The sequence below is a fragment of the Aplysia californica genome, unplaced genomic scaffold (genome assembly GCF_000002075.1).
Source record: "Aplysia californica isolate F4 #8 unplaced genomic scaffold, AplCal3.0 scaffold01056, whole genome shotgun sequence".
NCBI classification, from domain to species: Eukaryota; Metazoa; Mollusca; class Gastropoda; order Aplysiida; family Aplysiidae; genus Aplysia; species Aplysia californica.
In genome coordinates this window covers 108,416-126,457 of record NW_004798326.1, presented here as the reverse complement: position 1 = coordinate 126,457, position 18,042 = coordinate 108,416, and the positions used below count along the sequence as shown (strand labels likewise).

The following is an 18,042-nucleotide window of genomic DNA, read 5'->3' as shown; positions in this document are numbered from 1 at the left end:
AAAAAGCGTAAAAAACCACAACCTAAAACAAATGCCTGTATTATTGCTTGTGGCTTTGCAGAACTCCAACGGAAGAAGGAGGTCCGTCGGCGGCATCAGCTGCGGATGTCAAGTGTTAGCCCTGTCCGTCGCCATGACGACGACAGCTGTACTGCTGGCTGGCACAGCCCGTGGCTCCAGGAGGGCCTGCTGCCAGAGATGGGCCCCATCCACCCGGACGAGCTTTCCAGTGAGCCGGATGTCCATGACAAGTCGCGGTTTCTCTCGGGCCTAGGACTGCAGGTCCTCACACATACTCAGAGAGATGGTTAGTAGTACATATACAATCAATTCCTCTCTTTTTTCTCTGCTTTTTCTTTATATGCCTTTTATTTCGACCTATTTCTGCTTTTTCATGAATTTTTTTTTTTTTCTTGTCATTTTTTGTTGGCTTTCTTCTCTGCTGCCTTCTCCTCCACTTTATCTTATTTGTTCTCATTCTTTTTTTCCTCTTCATGTATTTTTTCATTTTTTGTCTCTTCCTCTTCTAATCTGTACCATCATTGATTATAATATTCTTATGATTTTTTTACTGTCCACTTGAGTTGAGCAAACAGTGACTGGAAAAGTGGATTTTTCTGTACTTGTTTGAATTTCTTTAATTTGAAGCCATGACATGTAAAATAATGTCGAACCTATGTAAGACGGCCAGCCATTGTCAATGAGAAAAATGGCCGTATAACACTGCTGGCCGTCTTAGGCAGGACTGATCAAGATGAAGCAAACAAAACATTCCCTTATAAAGGTCCCAACCGAAAGTAGCCGCATTGCTGTTGTTTTTGTTGTTGTTGATTTGTATTTTATTTGTTATTTTTATTTTGTTGCTGATTTTGCGCAAGGGTGACAATAAAACGAAATGTATCAGACGAGAAAGACTGAGTGCCATGTTAAAACAAACACAGGGTTCGCTACCACTCAGAGAACAGGAGACACTTCTGTCGCAAGTCCATTGTTACTTTGCTACAGACTGGGTAAACAGTAACCACTCATCTCACTTATGAATTGTGTATGTGTTCTGGGCAGGGCTTATAGGTTATGAGGGATCACACGCTTACCTCATCAGTAGCTGAAAATTTGTTACCTATTGGTAAATAGTGGGAGGGGTCAGCACAACATGATCGGTTGGAGGGACTACCTTAGAACAATGACAGGTGATTGGATGTGATGGCTCGCACAGAATGCCAGGGGCCAACAATGCATAATTTATGACAAAAGGTAAAATGGAGTCACTAAGGTGGTTGTCGAAGACAGGTGTTATTGCTTGGTGTGATAGGGGTTGTGTGGTAAAATATGGTGGCCGCGGCCATGTTGGACAGGTCACCGTTTTACGTAGTGAAATTATATAGAAAAAACACAACGTGGGAAATGGAAAGTGGCTGTTTGTACAGATGACCATCTTATAGAGGTGGCCGTCATGGCAGGTTCGACTGTGTGTTGTGAAAGACTCCCCGTTCGATCTGTCCTCTTCACTACACCCAATGTCTTTTTGCCGTTCCGCTTTGAAAATGTTGCAGGGTAACTGACTGATTCTGCCTAATGGTATGAGACTCAATATTCCCCAATGGTATGAGACTCAATATTTCCCAATGGTGATGAGACTCAATATTTCCCAATGGTGTCTATGATCCACAGAATTGCAAAGGAAGAGGTTCTTCAGAGTAGCCCTGTCTAAGCTGAGACGAAACGGATTGATGCCCTCCCGGTCCCTGGACAGTCTCAATCTAGAGAGTAAGTCGTTCCCAGCTTGTTCCTTTTCTTCCTTTTTTTGTCCCTCCTCTTCCTGTTGCCTCGCTCACTTATTACGTTTTATTTCATCAGACAAATTGTGTGTCTTAACGGATGGTTAAAAGGTGGCAATTCTTTACACTCCTTCTGTTGTTTCTGTCTGCCAGTCTGTCTTCCTATGGCCTTTATGGCAAATTGTAAAGTGAAACAATATTGTTTAAAAAATGTTATTGTTATTTATAAGAGTTGTTTTAAATCGCAAATATATTTACACTGAATTTTAGTATTTTAGCATTTTGAAGTCTAATTGTCGACAAACCGTGCAGTGAACTGTTGCGAATGCTACCAACTTGTGTGTCGTGCGCTCATATGACCTTACGCAGTTGCGAGCGCCGTAAAACCCTGTACTACTACTACTACAGTCAGTCTTTCTTTTTCCTAGTTCTAAATGAATTTTACTCAATCAAACAATTGTTGTCTTATGGCAGTTATGGGCCAGGTCATGGCTGTTTCAGGTGTTGAATACTGTGAATTCAATTTAGTCCCTTTGTTGCAATATTAGGAAGTTATACTAGGTTTATTTTCCCTTGATGACTTCTTGATAAAAACTGCCTAATCTTAACCCTTCCAGCCCCATGCACATATATTTTCAACAGCACTTGTACCTCCCACTGTCCCAAGAGCATATATTCTCAGTTTCGGGGGGGGCACTGAATTTGCGCATTTTTCAAAATTCATCAACATCCAGTGCCAGATCTGCGACAGACATCGGTGATCATGGTTCTCCGTTCATTCCTTTGCTCGGTTGCTCTCAAAAAAGCTACGTTTCCCTGATCTTTCCCTGTTACCCATTTGTTTAGGTTCCCTTAGTATGTTGTTCTGGGCCTTCCTCTGCCTCGCTAGCCCTCAATTTTGCCAGTGAGAGCTAGGTGTTCAAGACCCTTATGTCTATTCAGGTGTCCCAAAAACTGCATTTGTCGTTTCCTGATTGTTTTTAACATTGAGTGTCCCACATGGGCTTCATCAAGCACTACCTCATTTGATTTCTTTTCCTTCCACGATACTCTTCGCAGTCTCCTAAGAAACCACATCTCTGTTGCTTCTATTTTTCAAAATTACTGAATCAGATTGAACTTTAATTTTCATAATATTTGTTCATTTACCTTTAAACATTGTTTTATGTTATCAGCTAAACGTCATAATAAAGATACTGCATCACTTTTTAGAATACATACCTCTTTTTAGAATACATACCTCTTTTTCTGAAATACTGCTGTATTGCCTGGGATTGGGGTTAGGGATTGCACAAAAATGGCTGGGGCTGGAAGGGTTGAAAATATAGACAGATATAGCAGAACAAAAGTCCATAACTCCAAAACAAGTAGAAAAAAAAGTAATTATTTGGATGTGGATGGGCAGCAGGCATAGGGTGTTACAAGTCTTGCCTGCTGTCTCTGTTGAAAATCCTGTGTAGTAGCCCTTTAAGCTTCAGTCTCATGCTCGTTGTAGTGATTTTCATTCTGTCAAAACTTTGTGCTGCTAAACGTTTACCCACTGTCTCTGCACCAGGATTATTTGAATTATTGTTATTGTGTTTAGTGTGTTTGTAACTCTTTGCTTCAGACTGCACGGAAATACATTTTGTTTCATTGTGTTCAAATTGATATTCTCGTCCTTTTTCAGCTGGTTCGTGTGGTGTGAAAAGAAAATTTGATGAAATGAACCCAAACCATCCGGCCCCAACAAGCATGAAGGAACAAAAAACAGCGCTAAGAATCTCAGCTCCCTGTCACCCGACGCTGAAGGGGGACAGCTCTGTGGCCCACACCTCACACCCCCACCTCTTGACTTTCACCAACAACCACGACCACAACAACCACCACCACCACCACCATCACCACCACCAACAACAACATAATCACCAAAACCGCCAGCACCGTCATCCCGTTCCATCGGTGCTGGAACCCGCCCCCCGGCGTGACAACCGTAAGCCGTCTGCTGCCGCCACCACCACCACCTCCTCGTCCTCCTCCACCATAAAGCAAGCTGTGATATTCCCTGAGCCCAAGTCCTCAGCCCGCAGTGGCCCGCAGCCTTCAGCTAGTCGTGAGTTTGCCGAGCGATTCCACAAATCAGTGCTGGAGCAGTCTGGGCTGGATCACTCTCGCGTGCCTCGACAAGGTATGTACCCTTTGTTTGTATTTACTTCATGTTACTTCATGAAATAATTATGGTTCGATTGCTTAGTTCAAGAAATCTACTTCATTTCACAATTTGGAAAATATCAAGCTTTTCAGTGTATGGCGAAAAGGCAGGAATATCTCTTTCAAATGTCTTTTCCTTGTTTACCATGCTACTCTATAAGAAATCTCGGTAGGTCCAGAAGTATGGAACCTTCCTTCTCTCTCAGCTCTTTAAATGTTTTTCATGAATGTCGACCTCCTGTAGATGTGCTGGTAATGCCTCAGGCATATTCATAGAGCATGCATCAAAATAACATTGAGTGTGTATCTAGCTTACGATTATTATTGTTTATATTGCTGCTCATTTATATTATGCATGTGATTGTAAGTCTACTTGTGTGTGTACGTGTTTGTGTGTGTGTGTGCGTGTGTGTGTGTGTGTGTGTGTGTGTGTGTGTGCGTGTGTGTACACGTGGTGGAACACCAAACCAATGTGCCAGGATCTGGGCAACAAAGATGTATCTTAAGGGGGCGTGGTGTCCAATGGCTCTCCCTCCAAGTCTCTGACTTTTATCTTTTATAAGCCGATCTCAAAAGCCTAGATGACATGTATTGGATGACCACCAATGTGTACAAATTCATGTTCTTCTTCCTTCTCCTCCTCCTCACAGAAGTCCCTGCAGTGACCAGCAGTATTAGCAGTGTGCCCGTGCCATCCTCCAGCGCCAGCAGCCAGTCTCAGTCTCAGTCTCGCCCCCTCCAGGAATCGGCGGCCGCTCCTCCCCCGAGCGCCACCAGTAGCCGCAGTGCCAGCGGCATGACTGCAGTCTACCCAGGGTTCCACATGCCCCCTGGGATACCGCCCAGTCTTTACGCCAGCCTGGCATGGCCGAGGCACGGACTAGGGCCTGGAGCTGGTGCAGCGGGTCTCGAGCATTTTTCCCGGCCTAGGGAAGGTAAGTGAGAACTGTGTTGATGTCAGTATTTTTTTTTTTTTTGTCTTTAAATGTGAGGTGTGCTGGCAATATGAGTTACTTTTCAGACTTCAGCCCTATCGAAATAGATAAATCAAATTTATACGTTGAGTTCGTACAATGTATTAGCATGAAATAATTTTTTTAAAGGTTAATTTTGAAGAAAATGTCATCGGACCTAGGCTATGTTCTAGCGCAAGGGAAAATGTCGGCCTAAAATAATCAAAGTGGACTCAAGGATTTGGATTTAACAAAATTTTTGTGAGTGTCAAGAAAAAGCGAGACCTGAAGCTGTAAGGGACTGCAGATAAGGGGGTTCCCTGTCAGAATCATGGAGTTTGAACATTTCAATGATGGGAACATTTGGTTACGAAATTTAAATGGACAAAATTTGGTTAGTCTGCCCAGATATTAATGTCAAGCCACAGGCCAAATCCATATTGCAAGGTGGTAACAGGACAGAAAACAGAACATTATATTTCTGTAATTGAAGTTTTACAGCTAACTGAACAAGGAACTATGAAAGTTTTAATTTTAAAAGTTACTGCTTTTTAGAAATATGTCCATAAATGATGCAGTTATTTTACACATAAGGACAGATAAAGTAGGATGTCTAAGGTCTTATCCTCAGAGAAACGCTGCTAAGGCTTTTAGAAAATAATTGGTTATTGTTAACGCATTGGCAGGCGCTGCTGATTTATCACAGCAGCAACAGCAGGCTGAACTCCAGCTGCTAATGAGCAGGTGTCAACAGCAGCAGCAGCAGCAGGCAAGCAGCGACCAGATGGACAGGCTTTCTGAGAGCTACGGAAGACACATGGCTGTGAGTATTGACGGCGCTGGCTTCTGCTCATCATGCGGCCGCCTTCTGGTCTTTGTTGTGTGTGTTAACGCTTTGTGTTCTTGTGTGTGCAGGTGTTAATTGCACGTGTGTGCGTGTGTGTGTGCTTCTGTGTGTGTGTGTGTTTGTGTGTCTGTGTGTACCCGTTAAGTGCACCTGTCTGTATGTGTATGTATTTGTATTTGGCTTACTCAAACTTGCGTCACACACAACACGTGTTTTACCTAGATATTCCTCAAATCACTTCAAGCCATCCTTCTGTGAACATTTCTGCTGGCTGTCTTTTACTCATTTTGGACTGCAGTCCCTCTCCACAACTTTCTTGGGTTTTAATCAGTTCTGGTTGTAATTAACATCAATTTACTCTTCACATTCCTGTCAGTGTGAGGCAGCACGGTGGAATCAGGCTCTCGTCAAATTTTGGGCATGTAGAGGTATTGTTATCATCTTAAAGCTTGTTCACATATCTTTATTTCGATGAAAAAAGTATCCATTTGTATTGAATACAAGTCGGGATATTTGCGAATGAAGGAGGTGGGGGTTACCTGTTTTCAGAGGTAAAATTACTCAGAAAATGGCTGCCAAAGATTAGTTTTTTTCTTAGCTTAAGAGTCCGTGGTAACTGAAAATGTTCATTTTTGTGCCTTTATTCTACGTTTTTCAGAAAAATCCACACAGAAATGAGTTCTTTAATGGCATGAAAGGTGTTGAGCCAAACAACATTTTTATAAAAGTACACAAACCTGTGGAAAAATGCGAGTTTCTTCACTTAAATTATTTTGACGAGAGCCTGATTCCACCACGCTGCCTCACATATATTTATGTTGTTGTGATTTTCGGTATCTTAAAGCATTGTTCTAGGTTTGCATAAAGAACGTGTGTGATGTGTTTGTTTGCAGGCGTTTTTGGAGGAACGTCAGAGGATGGAGGAGGAGCGCAAGCAGCACCAGGGGGCCATGGACAACCTCAAGCGCAACTTCTACAACTTTAGCTGAGGCTCAACTCCTACAACTTTAGCTGAGGTTCAACTCAACACCTACAACTTTAGCTGAGGTTCAACTCAACACCTACAACTTTAGCTGAGGTTCAACTCCTACAACTTTAGCTGAGGCTCAACACCTACAACTTTAGCTGAGGCTCAACACCTACGTCTTTAGTTACAACTTTAGCTGAGACTCAACTTCTACGACTTACACTAAAGTTCAACACCTACACAGAACTAACTCTCAGTATCCCTGAGGGGAAAATTTCCTTCCTGGAACCCATGTGCGAGCGAGACTCATTTGGATGGAGTTAAGATTTTGCAATCACTCGTGAGAAATGGACTAAAAGGGGCTTTTCTTTTGAATAGCTTGGATGAGTGTTTCAGGAGTCATTGAATATAACATGTAACTTTGGCAAGTCTTATAATGTATACTGGGTATATATATATATATATATATATATATAGACTGGCTGAGGGATTTTTTGTTGGCCACCTGTGAACAGTTTAATGACCACATACCTTACTGTGCTCCTATCGTCAATCCTTTTTTTTTCTCGCTTTCCTCTGCACCGAATAACCAGAGTCATGCCTCTCTCTCTCTCTCCCCCCCACACTCCCCCCACATACTCCCCAGTCCTCCACCCCTCTATCTTGTGGTCCTGCACGGTCGTGTGCGTCAGTGTGAGGCAGGTGATGTTTGAGAGAGTGGATGGAAGCTGAGAGTCACCAGTCCAGTAGAATTGCTGCCCTATTCTGTCTATGACATGCGTTGAAAACCACAATAGAAATGTTTATCTGCACCCATATATATATATATATAATAATGTTTAGATGATTGTTGCCGATTGTACAGTTTTGTTGTTGTTGTTGTTTTCTTATACGTACTACAACAATGAATGTTTCTTTTGTATTGTAGGTGTGATCTCCCTTGATTCCTGTGGCTGTTTGTGTTTCGCTTTTGTTACATTTTTACACTTGTGATGTTAACAATTTGCTCTACATTTTCAAGTTGTTTCGACTTTATATTGCTTGTGTTGTCACTTTTGCCATACAATCTGTTGTGAGTCGTGAGTCCGAGATAGAATGTTCTGGGGTGTGAAGTCTCAAGTCAAGCAAAGTGGTAACAAACAAAGAGGTTTGCCCGTTTCTGTGTTGATTCCTGCAGTCCTGAGAGCTATTTCTTTTGATCGTCTTATTCCTCAAACCACTTCAAGCCATCCCTATGTGAACATTTCTGCTCGCTGCCTTTTTCTCATGTTGGACTGCTGTCCACACCCTCAACTTTCCTGGGTTATGATCAATTCCGGTTGTAATGAGCGCCAGCTTGCTCTCCACATTCCTGTCAGTAACATATTATTGGTATGTTGTTGTGATCTTAGCAAAGCTCTGTGTGTGTGTGTGTGTGTACGTTGGAGTGTGTTTGTAATTGTTCCTTAACTCTTTATCTCCGGCAAGGCGCTCCCATCGTGCCGGCTCGGTCACATTCCTTTACGAGGACTTCGACATCAAATTACTTTTTGGCAATTGCCGAACACAGGTCTCTTATACCAGAAGTTCATTCATTAGACGAACTATCAAAATAGGTTTGCTAGTTTCGATTTAGTGACCCATTTAATGACATTTTTGTCATTTTTAGATTTAGCACCCAAAAAGGACCCCGGCATAGTGGGTTTACTCCCCTTGGAGATAAAGAGTTAAGGAGATATATTAGTTTGTGTCCTTCTTTCTTTCTTTTTTTGACGGATGTTCCCTCCCTTTTTCCCTCCCTTTGTCCCTCCCAGGGAGTCGCCTCCCTCCCACTCATTCCCCTGATGGTGCCTTTTGGGGAACTGGTGGGTGCTCTTGTGTCATCTGCTCATTCTGTTTTCTTCTCAGCTCTGATATTGTTCTAGAATGTCGATGTTTTCCTTCTGACTGGCCTAAACTTCGACTGAACGACTACAGCATTCTATCTTGGAATCTAATTTAACTCTTTAAACCCTGAGTTTTTTCCACTGTTTCCCAGTTTTTTCTACCTTCATCTAAACCAGGTGCAATATGATTGTCACTATGTCTCATTTCAACTCCAAAAGCTTGCCTCCAACTTCTAAATTGTGGAAACAAGCAAAAGATTAGTCATTACTAAAAAACTTGGCTTGGGAATAGTTCCGAAACACAAGCAAAAACTAGTACTAAATTATAAAAGGAAACAGTTGTTACTAGCACTGGACGCTCCCAGCATCCGACAGCGTCCGATGGGGAAAAGAAAGGGTTAGTACCACGTCCAGTAGGGTTTAAAGAGTTAAGAAAGAGAAAATGTTTTGTTGAAGACATGCACGAAACAGATAGAAAAGGATGCTCAGGACAGGCTTCGCTGGAGTAATGTTGTTGATGGCCTGTGCTCCACTGAAAGTTAAAAAGGGCAAGAGAGAGAGAGAAGCCGTGCACTGATTGAAGAAAGGTCCTCACGTGTAGGACATAGAAGATTCACTGATGTCGGTGGTTATAGAATGTGAGTGTTTTCATTTTGACTGGCCATATACTTCAACTCATCAACAGCAGTATTCTATATTGAAATTTTTGTTTGAAAAGATTTAAAAAAAAAAAAAAAGTGGTAATGAAGACCAGCATTGATCTATAGAAGAAAGGTGTGCTGATGGAACATTATAGATGTATTGATTTCAGTACAATCATTAGCTATGAGGGTCATTGTACTTACTTTTGTACACAAAGATGGCCAGGTCTGTTAGTGGACTCTCTGTTTGTTGAGTTTTTCATTCTATTTTAATTAAGGTTTGCTTTTGGTAAAAGCAGTACATGTACTATGAAATCGATAGTGTTTAATGTTATATTTTTATTAATTGTGAGGCAGCGTGGTGGAATCAGGCTCTCGTCCAAAATAATCAAAATGAAGAAACTGGCATTTTTCCGCAGGTTTGTGAATTTTTATCAAATTTTCGTTTTTTGGCTGAACACCTTTCATGCCCGTTAAAGGACTCATTTCTGTGAGTTGATTAAATTCACAAAAAATGTAAATTTTCAGTTACCTCGGACTCTTAATCTAAGGAAATAACTATTCTTTGGTGGCCATTTTCTCACTAATTTTACCTCTGAAAACAGGTGACCCCCACGTCCTTTATTTGCAAATATCTCGACTTGTATTCAGATAAATGGATATTTTTTTTTTTCATTCAAGTAAAGACAAGTGAACAAGCTTTAAGATGATACCAATAACTCTACATGCCTCAAAATTGAGGAGAGCCTGATTCCGTCAGGTCGTAACACAATTGTTTTACAGCAGATTTTGTTTTGCCGTTCAGATGAGTTTGGTCCTTGTGGCGAAAGTGAGCAACAATGTTGTGGATATGTTATCAATATATGTTCTTTACGTACTCGACTTTTTACCTCCAGGTAAAGGCTAAAAAGGAAAAAAATAGTGAAATTTGCAGGTGAAATGTGTTTGGTTGATCAGAAAGCATGGAGTGTGCTGTAAAGGGGTCAGAGTGGTGGATGTGTAGGATATAATTGTCCTCACTTCACCCAGGTGGGAATGGGTACCCAGCTATAGACAGCGAAAGATCTTGTCAGTTTGTTAGTGTTTGAGCCCTTAATCGGCTGCTTGCACTGTATGCTTCCCGGGAAGCTGAGAATGTTTTGGAGTGTTCTATGGTCTGCTGGGTTAATAATATAGTGTAAAGCGCATAGAGCCTGCTGTTGAGCGGGGACATGCGCTATACAAATGCTATCTATTATTATTATTATTGACCAAAGGGATTCTAGTCTCCCAGCAGAAGTTTTATGTTGGGTATAGTCACGTGGAGTAGCTCATGGTCTTATTTTTCTAAATTGTTTCACAATGTTTTCAAGGTCGTAGTTTCTGCTGTTTCTGTATGTGTCCATTTGATGCTTACTCTGAGTCTCAACAGTCAAGAGGATTTCAATGAAATCACTGAGAGAAAAAGATAATTATTTTTACAAGCTGTTCTGGTATCTAATCAAGATACCTTTTAGACATGTTCTTCAATTGGGCAAAGTTTTAAAAAATCGACTGTAATCTTACTTTCACAAGAAAAATAGTGTCCTCTGGATAAAAAATTGCTTCTACAAAACAGCTTGCTATTTCTTTTTTAGCCTATTTAGTCGCTTTTCAGGATTTCATCTAGACTGGGGTTTAGGACAACTGGCTGTCTTGTTATAAGGCCAAGTGTGAGAGCTGTGTGTGATGGATGTTGACAGTGGATGTGATGCTCTGTGCCTTGTTCTGTGGTCTTACTGAGGCGGCTGATGACAGGACTCTGGGACTTCTCGGGCCGGGGTGGGGCCCTCAAGTCTGGCCTCTGATATTTTCTATGGTGTGTTTGTACATTGTGAAGAATACTCTCTCTCTCTCTCTCTCTCTCTGCCTCTCTCTCTCTCTCTCTTTGCCTCTCTCTCTTCCCCCCTCTCCCTCCCTCCCTATTTATTGCTTCTCTCATACAAGGAATATGTATACCTCTCTTTTTGGACGTGTCATGTAATGTTAATGGAATCTGTCAATATCATTATCATTAAAAAACCATGTAGCCCCCTTGACATGTTGTCAAGGTTGAAAGAGGGAAGCGATATTTGTTTGTATCCTGAGAGTTCACCCGTTATGAAGCGTTTTTAACTTTTAAAATAATTGACATAATGATCTCTTAAATAATATATTATTGTTATTGTTTCATCACTTATGTAGACTCCCTGAAACTTATCAGGGTAAGTATGGAGTTTTTGCATTTTGCGGTAAGGTCAAGAGTATGACGACGGGTGTTCTTTGCTCCTTGAGCAACTTACACTGTTGTCAGATCCTGTCATATCTGTCTTAAGACTTCTTTTTCTTAGCTTCATTAGTATATCATTGGGACATTGGGACTATTTGTTCCTCATTTACTCAAGGACAGATGTTAATGCAACATTTGCCCGACCATCTAGAGCAAGTTGAATCTTACTTTCTGTCAGCGCAGCGTGATGCTATTTCCATCCCAGTTTTTTACCGTCATGAATAATCCATCTTTCTTTCTTTCTTGCTCCATACAACTGCGATCAGTTGCGAGTGCCGTAAAACCTCTACTAAAACTAAACTACAACTGTGATCAGTGATTCAGTCTTGAGCTTTCTCCACCATAATGAAATGGATGAGCCTGACAACCGTTGACTAACAGTCATTTTCTTATCTTACACTTATGTACATTTTGTGGTGTTCAATTTGTGTGCTTTACCACAAGGAAGCAATGCTGCATTATCTTTCTCTTTTCCTGGTCATCACCAACAGTGATGATTTATAATGCCAATGTAATGTACTCATGCTAAATGTTGTATCCATCTAAATAAAGGTTGTTTGGTTGTTTTAAAGGAACTGATTGTATTGTAAGTGTTTTGGATGAGTCTCAACATGACACAACGTTGGAGTTTCTTGATGATGCAGTTGCCTTTTTGTACAAAGTGATCCTGTGTGTATGATGATGATGATAATGATATTGAAATACCATTTTGTGTGTGGATTTTGATGAAGTACTTTTTACAACTCTTACTGACTCTTTATTACTGAATTGGCCTTCGTGTAAAATGGTGGGTTTTTGTGTCCTTGTGGGTTGTGTCATTGTTTGTTGTTCTGGGTTTTTGAGAAATTCTTTTGTTTCCTCTTATTCAGGGGTGGTACATGATACTGTCAAATATTATGGGTGGTACATGATACTGTCAAATATTATGGGTGGTACATGATACCATCAAATATTATGGGTGGTACATGATACCATCAAATATTATGGGTGGTACATGATACTGTCAAATATTATGGGTGGTACATGATACCATCAAATATTATGGGTGGTACATGATACTGTCAAATATTATGGGTGGTACATGATACCATCAAATATTATGGGTGGTACATGATACCATCAAATATTATGGGTGGTACATGATACCATCAAATATTATGGGTGGTACATGATACCATCAAATATTATGGGTGGTACATGATACCATCAAATATTATGGGTGGTACATGAAACTGTCAAATATTATGGGTGGTACATGATACTGTCAAATATTATGGGTGGTACATGATACTGTCAAATATTATGGGTGGTACATGATACCATCAAATATTATGGGTGGTACATGATACCATCAAATATTATGGGTGGTACATGATACCATCTAATATTATGGGTGGTACATGATACCATCAAATATTATGGGTGGTACATGATACCATCAAATATTATGGGTGGTACATGATACTGTCAAATATTATGAGTGGTACATGATACTGTCAAATATTATGGGTGGTACATGATACTATCAAATATTATTTGATTTCTGTTCATTATTGTATGATTTTTACTCTCAAGTGTCCAATCTAGCTTTGCGTATTGTATGATAATTTATGATATTGGTTACAATGAAGTGTTTCTGTTTCTTGTTCCCTTATTTTAGACCTGCATTTTAAAAACATTTGCTACCCAATTTTATCCCAATTGTTTTATTTTGAAGACATTGACATGACATGTAAAGTCAAGATCAGTTGTGAAGTTCACTTTCCTCTCCCCGTCATATCAGCTCCAGCATGACCAGCACCATGGCAACCCTGCTGCAATAAAGATCCTCCATGTATCACAAAACTCCTGGGTTTTGTTTTCTGTTGTTTTGTTTTGTTATATCTGTCTTAAGACTTCTTTTTCATTGCTTCATTAGTATATCATTGGGACATTGGGACTATTTGTTCCTCATTTACTCAAGGACAGATGTTAATGCAACATTTGCCCGACCATCTAGAGCAAGTTGAATCTTACTTTCTGTCAGCGCAACGTGATGCTATCAGTGGTGTGAGAGGAAGAAATCATCATCATCATTGCCTTTCTCACCCTGCACCAGGGTATAGGCCACGGACAAACACCCCCCACTTTTCTCTACCCTGGGCTAGCCTCTTGATGTTATTCCATGTCTTCCCACTTTTCAGTACATCGCTCTCTGTGATTCTTCTCCAAGTTCCACGAGGTCTTCCCCTTGATCTCTTGCCCTGTGGGTTCCAATCCAAAACTTTCTTTGTTATGCAGCTGCCTGACTTCCAGAGAGTATGTCCAATCCATCGCCACCGCCTTCTTCCTACCTCATCTCTGACTGGGATCTGTCTTGTTTTCCTTAACACTTCAACATTGGCGACCCTGTCTGTCCATCTGATCCTCAGTAATTTTCTTAGACACTGTTTTGTTTTGTTATTGGAATAAATATCAGTGGTGTGAGAGAGTGGAAGAAATGGGTCATCTTTTTTTGTTGTGAAACCATTGCCGGGGTGGGCTGTGAGTTGTCAATAAAAATCAGGATTCATCACGCGCTGTTAATGGTATAAAAGTAATGTTGGCTGACTTCTTCTTCCTCGTTCTTGATGACAGTGGCTAGACAATCAGTCTGTGGGTGGTTGGTGGGTGCTCTGGTGTGGTTTGCTCCATCTTTCCTATCAAACATCTATCGTCCTTATCTTTCTTCTTTCTTTTTTGTGTATGTTACTCTCTTGTAACACCTCTAATCTTCGGCACTTATATGACCTTATTGTGTTGCAAGTGCCGTAAAACTCTTACTAAAACTAAACTAAACAATCAGTCCGATGTCGCGCACAAACTGTGCAGTCCACTTCAAATCTAAGAGACTGCCATAGAGCTTTCTCTTAAGGAGAGTCATATTCTGCCACGTCTGTTTACGAAGGGAGGCGTAGCGCGGGTAGTGCTGAAAGATATGGTTGGCATGTTGGCTGACTATTGTGACTATTGTGTCTCGTCTTTTCTCATCATATAAATCGGTTACATTTTTTAAACTTGTCCAAATATCTTAACCCTATCCGTACGTCGTGTTTTACTATCGTATCCATACGACGTGGGAAACTCTGTGCCACCACTTAACCCTATCCGTACGTCGTGTTTTACTATCGTATCCATACGACGTAGGGAACTCTGTGCCACCACTTAACCCTATCCGTACGTCGTGTTTTACTATCGTATCCATACAACGTGGGGAACTCTGTGCCACCAGTTTCCAAACTGGAAATTTACTCGTTAATCCGATCTTTACCCTTTGCATAGCAGTCTGTAAAAATTATTTTTTTTAAGAAAGTTTCAAAGAGATCTTCGAAAAAGAAGTATTCTAAAATGTGTAGAATACAACCCGGGGGTACAAAATGACCCCAGGGCGTACGGATAGGGTTAAGAAACCAGGTACAGTCAAGCACAGATGATCAAACATGCCAAGGATCGACAGATGTGTGTGTCACATCCATTATTCCGGTCAACCGATGTAGTGAAATATTAAAGAGATATCAGTTTGAGAATGGCAAGTTGTAGGAGCTATCCATGGTTTCAAGTTTTTTGTGTTCATGTTATCTGTAATAGATTGACTTGATTGTCTATTACAAGCACACAGCTCATTGAATTCATGGAGGCAGCCATCAAGGTACACCGTAGAATTCTGTGCCAGTGGCCAAAGGGGACACAATCATGATAATTAATAGGTTACTACTTAGAAGATTTATGTCCCTCTATTCAGTACGATTATTACACACATTGATTGTTACTTTATTCCATTATCTGTGCCCATACTCTCGGGAAGCTGTATTTGACTATAACAGGGAAACTGTTGGATTGGAATCCACAGGGTAAAGGGTCAAGGGGAAGACCACATGGAACCTGGAGAAGGGTCACAGAAATTGATGTACCAAAAAGTGGGAAGACATGGAATAACAAAAGGCTAGCCCAGGATAGGGAAAGGTGGAAAGTGTTTGTTCGTGGCCTACTCCCTGATCCAAGATGAGAAAGGCGATGATGATGATGATGATGATGGCTGTAATGGTTGAGAGCCTAAGACCACGACCATCGATAGGGCCTATGTCTATCCCCGTCGTTTTATGCAAGAAAAATTCTGAAATTATGCAAACTGAGCCCAAAAAAGTGAAATTGTGCGATTCTGTTAATTTTAACAAAGAATGAAAAAGGAAAATAATCAGAAACTATGCAAAAAACGATCAAATTTGCTAAATTTAATTATGCAGGGTGCATAAAACCACGAGGACAGCTATGTGTATTTGTGGGTGGTTGGAGGGCGCAACTAGTAGGCCCTACTGTTTGTAACTGTCTTTCTGTTGTTTCAGTCTGTCTTTGTTTTCCACTAGAACTAAAGAACCACCATTGTGTCGATGTGATTCTCTTTAGTCCAAGACAAAAATCCTAATAAGCCTACATGTAATAATAATTAGGCTTGTGATGTGTACTATTGTTGAGGTGAAGTTCCGGCATGAAAGCAATGCATTAAAAGTAAACTTGTGGGCGGTTGGCGGGTGCTCTGGTGTGGTTTGCTTCTTCTTTCCTATCAAACATCTATCATCCTTATCTCCCCTTCTTCTTTCTATGTTTGTTACTCTCTTGTAACACCTCTAATCTTTTGGCGCTCATATGACCTTATGCAGTTGCAAGCGCCGTAAAACCTCTACTACTAAAAAAAAGTAAACTTGCTCCCCCCCCCCTTTCCAATGCACTCCATCTAAAACTAACTTAAAGCTCAGTCTGGATGGAACACATATCTCCTGCTTTTTCTTTCCCCATCCTTACTATCGTCATTTTCCTCTTCTTCTTTTATATGCTATGTTCGTCACTCTCTTGCGAACTGTTATTTCCGGGGTTCCTTGATAGTTGAAGCATAGATTCCAGAATCTTTGGTCGAAGCAGACTTTGTGCTGTTGAGGCTAGAGAGGTGAGCAGAGTAAGCCTGATTCCCAGTTTGGACTTCTCTGTTGACATCCACCCCTTGGCGCTCATATGACCTTATGCAGCTGCGAGCGCCGTAAAACCTCTACTAAAACTAAAATGTAACACATATCTCCGGCAAGGTATTTCCATTCTCAGGAAGACCATACTTGGATAGCCATGATGACATGCCTCAAATATGCTTTAAACCTTTTTAGTCCTGACTATTTCCATTTATTTTGTAAGACAAAACGTTCATTCAGTCGAGAGACATTTAGATAAAACCATAATTATATTTTCTAATATTTCTCGTTATTAAAATACAAAACAGTACAAATTTGAAATTATTCTTCTTCAAAAGTGGTCGCTTTTAATGAAACAAGCGGGCTAACCCAGATTCCGGGGTTTTCCAGAAATCTTGACCTACACCAAAAGTGGGCTTTGCCCTTCCTATAGGAGAAGTTTGGTTTCACTGGTGTGTATATATCTGTTTGATTATTGAGAAAACTCTATGCGCTTTACACTATATTATTACCCCAGCAGACCATAGAACACTCCGAAACATTCTCAGCTTCCCGGGAAGCATACAGTGCAAGCAGCTGATTAAGCGCTCAAACACTAACAAACTGACAAGATCTTTCGCTGTCTATAGCCGGGTACCCATTCCCACCTGGATGAAGTGAGGAAAACTCGTGTAAAGTGCCTTTCCCAAGGACACAACGTCGGGCCCTTGACGGGATTCGAACCCACGACCTTACGGTTGCGAGTCCGAGAGCCTAACCTTGTCGTTTAAAGAAACTAAACAAGGGTCCAAAAACTTTAACTTCGATTTTCTCAAAACAGCATTTTTTCGGGATAGCCCCCTTGTGCTTAATAGCGACCTTGAATGCTGGAAAAATATTAGTGAATCAATTTGGGGGAACAGAAGTGAGTACGCTGACTCTCGTGGTCCAGAGGTATGGTGTTCGCCTCTCATTCAATAGGTCCTCTCTAAAAATGTTCTTTTCACCTCCTCCCCAGCTCTCAAACCATGTGCTGTCGTCTGCTTTCGTCTCCACCCCCACCCCACCCCCACCCCTTTTCCACCGGGCCTCTGACTCTTTCTGCAGCCTTTCTATTACTTCTGACCGATGAGGTTATCTCTCCAGGGGAGATGATCCGTCAAATGTGTTCACCGTAAGATTTCAAGAGTTCCTGTTCTTGACACATGTCTCATAATGGACTACAGCGCGGATGATCCTGGGTCCGGGATCGTATCTTTAACAGGGTGTTCTTGAGTTCGGGTTTTTAATGGGGATTTTGCGGCTCTTTCCGACAACGCTTTTTTTTTTTAACGTCAAACCCGAGGCCCCGTTCCCCTCTTAGAACGGTTCGGTGCTTAAAGGGGGTTAACAACCCGCCTTGCCCTTTCTGTAAGAGGAAACATTCGAATCAACACACATGCCGTCTGTGAACTGTTACTGTTATTGGCAGCGAATGAGACCTTATTAACTGCTTTAGAATTCGTTTAATAATTCTGTCTCTGTGGCTTCTTAACCCTATCCGTACACCTTGGGGTCAT

The 18,042-nt window shown here is 41.1% G+C and overlaps 1 protein-coding gene across 1 annotated transcript in view; it reads left to right on the top strand.

Moving 5' to 3' along the window:
• LOC101851616 (genetic suppressor element 1) overlaps positions 1-8,302 on the top strand; it is a gene marked incomplete at its 5' end in the record, with an annotated part of 19,584 nt that extends 11,282 nt beyond the window's left edge. The window contains 6 exon segments of the mRNA XM_013089814.2: positions 62-307; positions 1,672-1,767; positions 3,448-3,945; positions 4,619-4,903; positions 5,608-5,744; positions 6,662-8,302. Of these exon segments, the coding sequence (XP_012945268.1) occupies positions 62-307; positions 1,672-1,767; positions 3,448-3,945; positions 4,619-4,903; positions 5,608-5,744; positions 6,662-6,757 (1,358 nt within the window).
• Between the last annotated feature and the right edge of the window lie 9,740 nt (positions 8,303-18,042).